Below are 14,415 nucleotides of genomic sequence, written 5' to 3' on the forward strand. Positions count from 1 at the left end.
TACTAAACAATTTGAGTTAATTGAACATCTACTTGTAATGATCCACTTTGGAGATATGTAATTAGACATGAAAAGAAAATCAAAGTTTTCTATTACACCCAGTTCATTATGCTTCTACTTTTGTTTATGCGTATATCCAAGATATAATATACCCTTGTTCTCACCAAGAAATTTCTAACTCGATTATTTATTTATTTATTTCATAGACCTTAGAGGAAGGCAGATCATTTGTCGCAACTTGGTGTCCTCTTTGTTGTTATTTTCATTACACTATGACATATGTATCAATTTTATTAATCAAATGAATCAAATTTAAAATTACTGGGACATGTATTGCCACATAGTTGAACAGATCTGAATCCGTATTAGACAGTATTTTACAAACAAGCCCATCTCTTACGTATACCATAACTTAAGTCGATAAAATCCTAGGATAGTTTCCCTGGGGGTTAAGATTGAATTTGAATATAATACCCAAAAAAAAAAAAAATTGATTGAATTTGAATAATAGCTCCAAAATCTAGTGGCGTACGCTTTAATTCATCAAATTTTAGCGGCTATACCCTCATTTTCCTTGCCTCCCTCCCCACATCAAGTGTTAAACTTGAGCAAGTACCACCAAAAAATAAAAAACAAGAAACTTGAGCATATATAAGGTACAAGAGTTTGATACCTATGCAAGTATGCAACCCCCTAAAATGATAACCTTTGTTTTGAATTGGGCGAAAAATGATAGCCATCTAAAACCGGCAATGTTTAAAATCAGGAAAACAAAATATTCCAGTGTTCACTGTTCTACACTTCTACACCATATTTTATAGCTTGTAGGTTTCCAATATAGTAATCGCCAAACGCATTATAATTATCGTTCTACATCCCCGATAATCACTGACAAATATGTCTTAAGCCTAATGATACTAGTGTCATTCCACTCTAGGATCTATGCATCAAAACCTGGACAGATGACAGAACCACCGCTTCTAAATAAACACTTGAAATTAAGAAAATCCAATGATGCATGATTAAATAAACATGATGCTACATTATTCATTTGTCGACCAATCAATACTTTATATGACTACTGTGATACAATGTTCTTTAAAAAGAAAATAACGAAAAGGAAACACTGACCCAATCTATAGCTGAGGTAAAAGAAAAACCATCCGATATCTTTTGAGCAAACAAACAAAACAGTGTTCTCCATAATACAAATATTGGTTGAAAAAACAATCTGCTAAATATCTTTTCTGATCATGTCCTGAAAACTACCTTCAGTAACCGCTTTTAATAACTGTCTATGTGAAGAAAGCAGCAGACACTGCAAGAAATTGTAGATGTGCGCATAGAATCAAAACCCTGCACTTGCAATCTAGACAGTAGTCTTGTGTACACGGGTGACAGGATCAAGGGACACTACTGCAAGATGCTAATCACATGAAAATTTTCCCAAAATCATGAAAAGGAAAAAGAAATTTCTAACTTCTTTAACTTAGCCTCACGCTCTGCCTTGTCTTGATCATTCGTTTAAGGGAACCCAACCATGACTGGCATTCATCCCACTCACTAGTAGTAAGAATAACCTGCAACACACACAAGTAAATCAGCCAATGTAAATCCTATAATATTGTAACTAACATGCATTGGCAGTTGCAGTTGCAATTGCTTTTACCTGAACTTGTAAGGCAGTACCAAAATCACCATTGTCTAACGCCTGACAAAGTTGAAGGAGCTTATCAGATGCATTTTTGGAGATGTCCCCACTGTTCAATTTGGCAAACAATCCACCGAGTCTTTTTGAATTGTCTTCTATCTCCCGCTTCTTAGCTGGGTTTGCACGTGCACCACCCAATGCTTCTGATGTTTCGTTGAAAAGCCTTGTCAATGTTGTAACAATCGGCATTTGGTGTGCTGGCAGTCACAAAAAGCAAAACATAGAACCAGATAGATAGAATGAGTTAGTTCTAACAAATAAGAGTGACTCACGATATAACAAATTCCAGACTTGGGTTTCCAAGTCAGCCGAGACAAACAAAAACTACGGACACATAAATGCCAGGAAATGTTTAAGATTATTTTGGTTCAATATAACATGGACTACTGGAAAAACATATTACCAGGTACTTTTGAAGTGTCGGCTGTTTGCACAGTAGGTGGTGGCGCTGCGGGTGCTGCAGCTGGTTGAACAGGTTGAGGGTGGGGAGGACTGGGTGGTTGCGATGATCCAGGTCTTTGGACACCACCAGAACCAGGGACTGGCATGAATCCCATTGGATTTGGTGTAGGGGCCACAACCTGTGACAAGTTAGGGTTATGACCTAAACCCACATGTGATGGAGCAGGGGGTGCTGAATGGTAAGGCGGATTGGTGCTTGACTGAAATACAGAAAATAATGTTTTGAATCCACAAGTAGCCACAAATAAATGATGTCAAATCTGAAACTAAAACCATAAGTCAAAACTTACATTGTACAACTGAGAACCCAATGTGGGCTGCTGATATTGTTCCACGTTTCTAAGTGCCGGAAAATTATGAGGATCGAAAGTTCTCAAAGGAGGGGGTGTGACAACATTATTCGAGAAGTTCATCTACAATAAAGAAATTATCCAATAAATAAATAAATAATAAAAACAGGAAAAAATGGAAGTATATCTTATGAGGTTATCTGTAACATCAATGCTGAGGCAATGATCACTATGAAATCTTCTAATGCTTCAGAACAAATTTGACAAAAGACAATGATGTACCAAGGAAGTAAAAAATACATGAAATAACATTTGGTCTCCCTCACAATCTTTTCAGCATGTATCAACAGTAGAAAAATGTGGCTTAAATGATATATAATACGCAAGCTCATAATTCTGTTTTTTTACGACGACAAAAACATGGGTCAATTGAACACCAACTCCAAAGGAAGTTATAGACACAAAAAGCTGCAACTGTTAGTTTTTGTTAAAATACCTGGGGAGGTTGAGGAACCTGAGCAGTCTGTGGTGGAACAAATAAATTAGGTTGTTGAGGTTGCTGCTGTGGTGTAGGAACACCATATCCTCTTCCATATCTAGGATCAAATTGCTGTTGATAGTTTTCAGAATATTGAACACCAGAAATCCCATGCGGCACTTGAGCAGATATTGACTCCTAAAGAACAAAAAGAGGAGCAATTTCCAAGTCAAAAATCTACTTTGAACAAAATATAAAATGCCAAACAGCATAGTTAATTAAAGTCACTACCTGATGGTAAGTTCTATTATAACTAGAGCTATCAGCACCATAAAAGGATCCACTGTGTGATTGAGAATTATCAAAAGCAGTAGTTTTTAAGTCTTTCTCTGCAACAATGATTTAAAGGTGGAAAGATAAGAACACTGAGGTGTGCAGAAAACTTCAAATATTGCACAAAAAATGAAAATGCGAGATGATTGAAGAACAAAAGAAAAATTAAGGAAAATTTGGTCAAGTTTCTGATCAGAAACTGTGTAAACTGTCGCACTTCACAATTAACATGACTATGATATACCACCCCAAAAAAAAAAAACAAGGGTATCATCAAGCAAATCCTGCATATTAAGGGTGACTTGCTAATAATTAGCATAACCTTATCACCAATTTTCTAGCATAATGTACACCAGTCAGAGAAAAAGGTATACCAGGTTCTGTAGAACGTGCAATTCGATCCTTTAAAACCACAAGCTCAGGTGATAGTTGATCAGAACCCAAAAGTTTTAAATACTCCATTGCTGTGGTCAACAGCCCTTGACTTGCTAAAATTTCAGCATATTTCTCAACAAGCTTGCACAGAGAAGCACTAAACTGCTTCTGTCCCGTTGCCAAGGCAAGAACAATAGTCTTTTCCATCAGATCCTAACATAATAAAATTGTAAATTTTCTATCTTCAGTATTGGTAATTCAAAATTTTACATCAAACCTTTTCATAAGGAGTATCAATCTCACCTGAAGAAGATCAACATAAGATTTCCCCTCATGCTCAGCTGACAGGCTCCTCGACCATATTTCAACTGTTTTATCAATATTTCCAGCACATATATAACAAAGAGTTGCAGCTAACGAATTGCCAGCCCCCATGAGTTTTGAGGCAAGTGTGTCACAAAGCATTGTCCATTCATCTCTCTGAGCAAACTGTCAATACGTGACAACAATATCATGAGCATAAGCCATAACAATGTTTTCATCACAACATGAAAATATAGTTTTACTCATACTATAGTAAAATGATAGCCTCAACTTTATCTAATCATTAACCCCAAAAAGAGAAAAGAGATAAAAACAGATATCATTAGCAACATGATATTGCATCACTATTAGTAGCAATAGTATACAGATGATAAAGTAGTCAGAAAGAGAAATCAAATGGAGAATTGATGATCTAATACGTTACAAGAAATAACAAACGACTATTAAAACAAAACTACGGTAAAATAAAGGAGATTGAGTCTGAGATGCTACCAAACACTTCATTAGGTAACTTTGCAGTTATAGGAAACATTAAATCAGTATCAGGCAATTCCAAACTATCATAATAAACTTAAACAAGCAAGAAAACCAAAGAACTTACACTACAAAGAAGAGCAAGGGTTTCTTTCCAAAATTTGAGAGGCCTAGTGTTCACAAGGCTCAACAGGTCATTGCTCACCATTGCTGATACAATCTGAAAATGGAAATCATGCCCAGTGAATGTGGCTTATAAAAATCAAATACCAGGTAGTTATTACATAGATTGTCAGATATGAAATAGACAGATTGTGCGATGTAGTTATCAGCTACCTTTAGGTAAGGCGACCGGATCATCTTAAGGTATTGATCTCTTGTACTTTCCCACAAGGAAGCATTACCAACATGAGCAATAACCAAGGCATCGGCCCATTTATTTGCAGATATGCACTGCGCAACTGCACCCTTGTAATCCCCAAGAACTAAAGCACGCTGAACACTGTCATCAAATGAAGGGTCACTGCTCTCCTCTGTTTCGACAGAATCTTGGATTTTCTCTGATCCATTGGCAGTGTCCTCAGCAACAAAGTTGCCCACAGAAGTAGTTACGGGTGATTCAGCTTTAGGACTGGGAAGATTGTTAAAGAAATCCTCCCCATTATCAAATGAAAAAGAAGGTGCTTCATGAGGTGCCAGATGTCCTGTATTATTAACAGCAGTGTCCTCAAGTCCAAGAGCATTTACTTCTTGGGAAAGATCATCATTAACTGTGTCTTTTTCTTCACTAGGTACGTTGAATCCAAGGTGTGTTAGAAGTTTTGTGCGTGCAGTCCCATCATCTTCAAACATAACCTTCAAAAACCCCCAAGTTTCCCTATCCTCCACAGATCTGTCACAACAATGAAATGCAATTAAACAAATGGAAAATTCACACAACAAATATGAATCAATGCAATACGAGTGGATAGAACATACTCTGATTCCTGAGATTTTTTATCACATAAAATTCTCAACAAAGACCTTTCACCATTTTGAATTGCAGCTTCAAATTCAGAGGATCGACTGACTAGACCATCTTCAGTGACCAAGTTATGCACATAAACCTGGGAAGTTACAAATGGCATGACTAAAACGAACCATTCAAGAACATAGCCAAATAAACCAAGTACTAAAATATTACCTCTGAAGGTCCAAGTTGAGAACCAGATGCAGATGCCTTAGACTGAAATGACACAAGTTTTCCACCAAAGCCAAAAGAAACGCCAACAGGGCACTTGTACCATTTTGGAGCTCTAAGTGATACTGCGCAGAAGAGGGAAATTTCATTAAGAGATTCAAAAAACTAAGTTATATCAAGGAACACAACAATAACATAATCTTGCCTAGCCCACACACACACCAATACTTATCAAGGAATGCTGCATAGTGTTCAATTATATATGCAAAATTAAATATAATAGTTTGCAGTTTATTTGATAGACAACAAAAACAAATGCATCACCTGCACCGTAATCATTTTCCCCGACACCATGATGACGGCAACCCTGCAGAAAATTACATATGCTATCATTAATTCTGACCCCAGAAAAGAAGTGCTAATATCTACAGAAGAGAATCAACAAAGAAACAAACAATTTAGTTTCTTATTATTATTTTATGTATGGATATTTAACCCTTGACTTCTGGTGTACTTAGGCCAGGAGGCAGGGGAGAAAAAGGAAAGCCTAACGTGAACTGTTACCAATAACCCAAATATGAAGTTGATATGTGATATGGTAGGATCTAACAAACACTAGGCTAACATAATTCTAAGTAAAAAATTTAAACAAAAATACCCATATGCTTCAGGAGATATAGAATGAAAACTAAGATTCAGAATTTAAGAGAGAGAGAGAGAGAGAGAGAGAGAAGGAAAAATGGATTGTATGAAATGCAAGTTAAAACTTTGGTGATCGGTGTCAAAGAACTACTTCAATTAAAAATAATAATAGTTCTTAGATTTCCAATAGAATTGAGGTGGTAAAAGATGGAATGGAGAACAAAAGGACCATAAGAATATAAGGCTGCAGCATATTCTTAAAGTTTATAACATTAATTGAATTGAGCAATGTAAAAGGTTTTATTCTAGAATTTGCCATTATATGAATTGAAAGATGCTACTTCAAACTTCATGACATTCTAAAACAACTGCTAGGCACTGAACTTATGACTTAATAGGGCGAAGAAAATGCACACATTACTTATCTAGTTTTTCATTCTCCATATTACATCATCACATTATTCCTAGTTAATTACAAATTACAAATAGAGTATGCCTCCCAATAGTGCAAAACAAAATCCAGTGAAAACTCGTCAAATTTAAAATATACAAATATACCTTAATATTGTATATGCCAATTTTTCCATCAAAGGAGGATGCTGATATCACTCCCGGGATCTTTGGATACCAGTGCACGTCAAAATTCCAGTTGGTTCCAGCTGGCAATTCACAGGCAATCTGTGCCCAACCCCAACCAAAACAAAAGTGTCACTACCAAAGAAAATTCTCCAACTGAAAAGGTTAACCCAAGAGGGTAATTTTGAAATTAGTCAAACAGAATATTTATGGGGTAAAAAAAAGGCAAACACCACCTCTCCAGAAATTGTGTCCCAGCATATGGTCCGGCTATCTTTGCCACAGGTTATCAAATAAGAGCTATCAGTTGGACACCATGACATTGCAATAACACCTAATATAGGAAATTCAGGCAACATAATCAAGTCAGCTACGCTTATACCAGTAATGGCGATTTCTAATAGAAGTAAGCAAGTTTTCAAGCATTTATATCAAATATCACAAATTATAATAAAAAAGCCTAACACACCACAGTCTGTCTGAAATCTCTGCACATTAGTTTTCAGAAGCAACAATTCCAAAAATCACACGTATGTCATACTTGTTTGCAAATAACAGGACCAAAAAAAGAATTAAAAGGGTGCCATTACCTCTGGTGTGACCCACAAACTCTTTTATTGGTGTCATTATATTCCTCATATCCCAAAGCTGCATCAATATCCCACATAAGGTCAATGCATATTCCCCTGAAAAAACAGACTTAAATGATTGGCAATGACTATACCCTTAGAGAAGGAGAACCATCTTCATCTGATGCAACAACAAGTTGTGTGGCAACATCAGGATGCCACTGCAAAACTGAGCAACGCCTTCTAACTGAATCTGCAAAGCTGATAGAAATATTTTTTTTAATTTTTAATTTGTTATTTTTTCTTGACTACTTTATAGAATAAAAATATAATCTTCATTTTTTTTATTAAAGTTGATTATTTTAAGGTACAAGTTACAATTTCTTTTACGATCGTTTATTGATGTAGCCATTCTCTTATTTTTTTGATAATTTAATAATTATTCTTACTGAATTTTATTTTTTCATCTATCCTTATGTGCAATTGTCTTTTACCATGATTATTTATAATACACCACATTCATCAAATACCATCTCGAATTGTATTTTACATGGATATAAGAGTTCAATGAAAAGGTAATGAACTTTATTTTAAAGAATGATGGTTGAATCTATTTATATATTTCGACCAATCTAATAGAATATTAATAAAGTTAATTGTTTTAGAAAGAGTTCGATTTTTGTTTGAGCTAAAATATTTTATTTTATTTTTTAATTTTTCTTTCTTCCTTAACTATTTATCTTTTTTTTTAAAATTGATCNNNNCAACCAACGTCATCCGGCCCACTAATCTCCGGTTACCCATCGTAACATTGGCGCCGTTGCCGGGGACCCGAGAGATCAACCAGTGATGGCGGATAGATCCCCTGAAGAGGGTCATGTGGAGACAGATTCCGAACAGGAGAATTTGAACACTGGAAACAATGAGGCAGATCAGACCCTCCACCAGGAAGCCAATGATCAACATAGGGAAGGCACCTCCGGAATAAAAAATCCGAAGGTGAACTCCTCGGAGGGGCGCGAATCAGAAAAAGAAGAACCCTCCCACGCTAGTGAGCTTATGGGATTAATCCATAGCCGCCTCGAGCAGCTAGAACAGGAGCGGGAACGACAAAGGGAAGCTGAAAAGAACCTAAAAGAGGAGATGGAGCAACGAAAAGAGTTAGAAAGAAAACTCTTAAAGTTAGAATCCTCCCTCAAAGGTCGGAATTCCCACGGCAATAGAGAAGATTCTCCCTTAGGAGAGAAAGATCCGTTTAGCGAGGACATAATGAGGGCAAAAGTTCCGAGAAACTTTAGAAGCCCCGATATGGACCTCTACGATGGAACCACCGATCCAAAGCATCATCTGAGCAACTTTAAAAGTCGGATGTATCTGACCGATGCTTCTGACGCTACGCGATGCAAAGCTTTCCCGACAACCTTGTCAAAAGCAGCGATGAAGTGGTTCGACAGCCTCCCTCCGAGGTCAATTGCCAGTTTTGAAGACCTCTCAAGAAAGTTCCTGATGAGGTTCTCCATCCAGAAGGACAAAGTAAAACATGCACCAAGTCTCCTGGGAATAAAACAGGAGGTCGGGGAGTCCTTACGAGCCTATATGGAAAGGTTCAACAAAGCATGTTTGGAGATTCAAGACCTGCCCACCGAAGCAGTCATCATGGGGCTAGTCAATGGTCTTAGAGAAGGTCCCTTCTCACAGTCCATATCAAAAAGACACCCCGCCTCTTTAAATGATGTACAGGAAATAGCTGAAAAGTACATCAATATGGAAGAAAACGCTAGGCTAAGAGACCCGAGTTTGCGACTCGGGCACCCTCCCTCAACGAAAGAGAGAGAGAGGGAAGCGAAGAAGAAGGAAGAGCTTGGCCTCGATAGGCCAAGAAAATATCACTCTTATACTCCATTGAAAGTTCCTGTAGTGGATGTATATAGAGAAATTTGCAATACTGAAAGGCTGCCTCCCCCCAGACCCATTAAAAATAAAAAGGGGGGAGTCGCGGTGATTACTGTGAGTACCATAAGATATATGAGCACTCTACAAACGACTGTTACGACCTTAGAAATGTGATAGAAAAGCTGGCCAGAGAAGGTCGGCTTGACAGATATCTCATAGAAAGGTCGGACGGTCATGGAAAAAGAAAGCGAGAAGATACGGATAGAAGAGACCCACCACCACAAACTCCGGAGAGACATATTCATATGATCTCAGGAGGATTTGCGGGAGGGGGACTCACAAAATCCTCTCGTAAAAGACATCTCAAGAGGGTTTATCATGTCGAAGGGGGGTCCTCCGACCTTCCGACCATTTCATTCACAAAGGAAGACGGGCGAGGAGTAATCCCTGGGCACGATGACCCAGTGGTAATTACCATGATCCTGGCAAATGCCCATCTACACAGAACACTAGTAGACCAAGGAAGCTCAGCAGACATCCTCTTTAAGCCCGCTTTCGACAAACTAGGTTTAGACGAGAAAAAGTTAAGAGCCTACCCCGACACCTTGTACGGATTAGGTGACACGCCAATAAAGCCACTAGGATTTTTGCCCCTTCACACCACCTTTGGAAAAGGGGAAAAATCAAAGACTCTGAGTATAGACTTCATAGTCATCGACGTGGGATCGGCCTATAATGCTTTAATCGTTTCATCAGAGAAGTCAAATATCCAACATGGCTAGACAATATAGTGCTAGTCAAAAAACAAAATGGTAAATGGAGAATGTGCGTCGACTACACCGACTTAAATAAGGCATGTCCCAAGGATCCTTATCCGCTACCAAGTATTGACGCCCTAGTAGACTCTAGCTCGGGGTATCAATACCTGTCATTCATGGACGCCTACTCAGGATATAACCAAATCCCGATGTATGAGCCAGACCAGGAAAAAACATCATTCATCACGCCCAGAGCCAACTATTGCTACGTGGTCATGCCATTTGGGTTGAAAAATGCAGGGGCCACATATCAGAGGCTGATGAATAAGGTGTTTGCCCCCCACTTAGGGAGCTTAATGGAAGCATATGTCGACGATATGTTGGTAAAAACCAAGGAGGAAGTCGACCTCCAATCCGACCTCTCGCAAGTCTTTGACACCATAAGGTTGCACGGGATGAGACTAAATCCTGCAAAGTGCGCCTTCGCAGTGGAGGCAGGAAAATTTCTAGGATTCATGCTAACACAAAGAGGGATCGAAGCCAATCCCGACAAGTGTAGAGCTATCCTAGAGATGAAAAGCCCGACTTGTTTGAGAGAGGTCCAACAGCCGAAGCAGCCAACAAAGTCATACTAGCAGGGTTGAAGAAAAGGCTGCAAGATGCGAAAGGAGCTTGGGCTGAAGAGTTCCAACAAGTACTATGGGCTTACAGAACAACCCCCCAATCCGCCACTGGAGAAACACCCTTCCGGCTAGTCTATGGCGTAGAAGCCATGATCCCAATAGAGGTCAATGAGCAAAGCCCAAGAGTGATTTTCCACGACGAGATCAGGAATATACAGGGGCACAAAGAAGAGCTCGACTTGCTCCCTGAAGTCCGAGAAGAAGCTCAGATAAGAGAAGCAGCGTTGAAACAAAGGATGACTACAAGGTACAACAAAAAAGTCATTCGAAGGAGTTTCACCCCTGACGACTTAGTCTTGATCAGAAACGACATTGGAGTCAACAAATCGGGGGAGGGAAAGCTCGCCGCTAATTGGAAAGGACCATACAAGGTCAAGGAGGTCTTAGGAAAGGGCTATTATAAGGTGACCGACTTAGGCGGCACCGAGTTACCAAGGTCATGGCATGCTTGTAATATGAAAAGGTACTACAGTTAAAAGAAAACTCTACTCCCTGATGTACTCTTTTCCCAGCTTCATGATTTTTTTCCAGAATCAAAGGGTTTTTTCTGGAGAAGGGTTTTTAACGAGGCATCATAATAGGGGCTAAGGGAAATAAATTATCAAAAGCCCTTAGTAGCGATAAGGTACCTCCTCAACTAATAAAGATCTCTTTTATTTTAAAATATCTCTTTTAAAATTCCCTTTTATTCTCTTTCTACGAAACGCGCCGATTTAAGCTCGACAAAACGTGAAAATCCCATGAACCGACCTAGATGGTCGTCAGGATAAAACGACGAGGTACAAGTCGGCGTAAAGAGGCTATAAAGGTCGATCATGATAAACTCGGGAGCAGTCCGACTCATAAGTCAGAGTGCGAAACCGAGTAAAATTAAAATGAATCGCAAAAGTAGCCTAAGTCACGAAAAGCTCAATAAAATGAAATTGAGTACTAGGAATAACAAAAGAGATAGGAAAAACTAAGAAAAATTGTAAAGCTGCCTTGAAGATCAAGGAGATTCAGAAAAGCAGGCAAGCCCAAAAGAAAAGGTTTTTCTAGAAAAGATCAAAGAATCAAAAGAACCACGAACAGAAAAAGCATGCGCGCATAAGGTAACTCAAAACCCTTATCCAAAAAGGGCATTTATTTAACGCTAAATTAAACTCTTATTAAAAAGGGGCATCATAAATTGTTTTGTTTACGGCCTTAAAAGGCCAAAAAATTGTTCAAAACACCAACAAATAAATATAAAGAGTTTAAAAAGAGGGGCCCACAGGCCGGGCCCCAATAGCCAAAATCACTTTTTAAGAGGATCCCCACCAGCCGAGTCAGGGGGAACGCCAGGAGCCGGAGTCGAAGAGGAAGTCGGAAGAATGGTAGAGGAACTCGGAGCGTCCTTAGAGCGAGGAGGGGACTCTACGATCCTCTGCCCCCGAGTCTTTAAATCAGACTCAGACTCCACTATGGGGACAGGAGGATCCACGATGGCACCATCAATAACAATCTTATCAGGGTCCAAAGGAGAAAGGTCCAAGTCAGGAGCAATAACTCCGACCTGTTCCTTGAAAATCCTCCAAGCCTCATCAGCGCCATCCGCAATAGAGTCCTCCAACTCGGTGTAGGCCTTCCGAGCATTCAGCAAGTCGTTCTTTACAGACACAAGATCAGCAAATAAACTGTTGTAGCTGGCTTGCGCTGCTTTCCTCAAATCCATCTCCATGTTACATTGGGCTTGCAACTTCTTCCCCTTCTCCCGAAGGCTGTCTCTCTCCTCCTTCAGCTTGGTAACTTCCCCCTCCAACTCCCTCTCATGATCCTGATATATGCGAAGCCTACCTTCCAGCTCCTCGATCCTCGAGGTCGTCCCTAAAGAACTGATAGGAGTCTTCTCAAATATATCTAAGAGTTTGCCACAAACCCCCGCCGTCTTAAGACTCTCCTCAACCACAGTGGTGAGGTAGTGCCGAACAGAAACATCATCCATACTCATATGAGCATGAGGATAAATGTTCTTTCGGACGAACGCAAGAGCGTCTGCCTCACCAGAAACGCCAGACTCTAAGGTCTTGCGCTTCTTTGGCTCTGGTTCGGGAGTAGGTCGGACGGGAGGGGGTGGCAGAGAGGGAGCAGAGGAAGAAATTACAATAGGTTGAGAGGGAGTCCCGATGTTCCGAGGAGGAGGAGGAGAGACAACCGTCCTAACACCTCCAGATCTGGCTCGAGACTTTGCCTTGGCTTCCTGAACCCTCTGGTAAGACTCTTGAGCGTTTTTCTTTGCCATCTCTGCAAAAACAAATTGGTAGCTAAAATCAGACAAAGTCGGTAAAAGAAATTGCAAGTCGGAAATAAGCAAGAAACGCAAAAAGCTACCTAATTGTGACTGGACAAAGGCCGGCGACCCCTGGAGAAATTTTTTAGTATCCAAGTATGGGGCCCTCCCCCACACTTCTCGGAGGAACCCCACAATGGCTGCTTCTACCTCATTTAGGTCATCTAGACCATATTTCTCGCAGGGGGAGCCCTCCAGCCAATATAAAGGAAATCGGGGAGAAGAATGATCATCCAGGAAAAAGGGGTGGTGACCCTCTACAGCTTGCACTTTGAAAAAGTAGTTCTTGAAGTCGTGAAAGGACTCGTCAAAAAGGGTAAAAAGCCTCCGACCTTGTATGGCTCGGAAGGACACCCACTGTTGCTTATTATTTAACCCACTGAAGGGCTTGGTCATATGGAAGAGATAGAAGAAAATCCTCAGAGAAGTCGGAAACTCTAAGGCCTGGCTGATAAATTGGTAAATTTTCAAAAAACCCCAAGAGTTGGGGTGAAGCTGGGTGGGGGCAACCCGGCAATGACGCAACACAGACATTTCAAACTCTGAAAAGGGGAGAAAAACGCCCAAACGAGTAACCATACTCTCATACATAAAAAAGAAATGAGGGGCCGTCTCGTCAGCCCTCCCGAAACAAACCCGGTCTTCTGGACCCGGGACTACCAATTCGTACTTTGGCTCATCTTCTTCAGAAGTACAAATTCTATAGTGAGTACGAAGGTGGGTGATAAATTCAGTGTCAACTGAGGGCTCCTCCCCTGGGACCGTAACGTCTACCCACTTGGAGAGAGCATCTACGGAAGCCATTTTCTTTTCTTAAAAAAGGGGGTGATAAGAGACCTACAAAAGAAAAGGAAAATCAACACACGGTCTCTAAAGGGAAGGGGCACGGAACTAAAGCTTACAAACCAAATCTACCTACAAGATAAAGACACGCAAATAGAACGCATGTTACAGAAAGGGAAAAAGCTAACCTTTAAGTCTGAAATCAAGACTGGAGGAAGTAAAAGCCTTCGAAACGCAAGAACGCAGCACGAACACATGCAAGGGAAATTTGAAAGATTGCAGAAACGAAACAACGAAAGAGAGGGAAAGTATTTATAAAGACGTTAGGGGCATAATGGTAAAACTGGGACAATCCTTAATAAAGGTGCACCGTTACCAAGGCCATTAAATCCCTACGCATACCCAACGGACACGACGATTGATTAGACGTAACCGTCAGAACCGAAAGGTCTAAGAAAAATCACGTCGGTTCTTAACCATCACGTCGGTCCTCTTGCAAATCGGCTACGACCCCGAGTTGAATACTCGAACCCAAATCCTAAAAAGAAATTGGGCTCGAGTAGGGGCACTGTTCAT

General features: G+C 39.9%; 2 protein-coding genes across 2 annotated transcripts in view; one reads left to right on the forward strand and one right to left on the reverse strand.

Moving 5' to 3' along the window:
- On the reverse strand, window positions 999–7,675 carry LOC107629667 (protein transport protein SEC31 homolog B; the record flags this gene model as incomplete). The annotated part of the gene is given in 17 exon segments (XM_016332506.1): window positions 999–1,580; window positions 1,670–1,908; window positions 2,115–2,373; window positions 2,464–2,586; window positions 2,960–3,139; window positions 3,233–3,330; window positions 3,649–3,862; window positions 3,953–4,138; window positions 4,575–4,667; window positions 4,784–5,339; window positions 5,426–5,553; window positions 5,631–5,752; window positions 5,952–5,994; window positions 6,828–6,947; window positions 7,082–7,179; window positions 7,436–7,493; window positions 7,570–7,675. Coding segments are annotated over 17 exon segments (2,719 nt in total), but the record flags the coding sequence as incomplete, so codon positions are not given.
- LOC107629670 (methyltransferase-like protein 13) overlaps window positions 6,042–14,415 on the forward strand; it is a 26,889-nt gene continuing 18,515 nt past the window's right edge. The window contains exon 1 of the mRNA XM_021118178.1: window positions 6,042–6,360. Within this exon, the coding sequence (XP_020973837.1) occupies window positions 6,309–6,360 (52 nt within the window). The 5' untranslated portion in view covers window positions 6,042–6,308. The remainder of the gene's footprint in view (window positions 6,361–14,415) is intronic.

Source organism: Arachis ipaensis, chromosome B03, assembly GCF_000816755.2.
Source record: "Arachis ipaensis cultivar K30076 chromosome B03, Araip1.1, whole genome shotgun sequence".
NCBI lineage: Eukaryota > Viridiplantae > Streptophyta > Magnoliopsida > Fabales > Fabaceae > Arachis > Arachis ipaensis.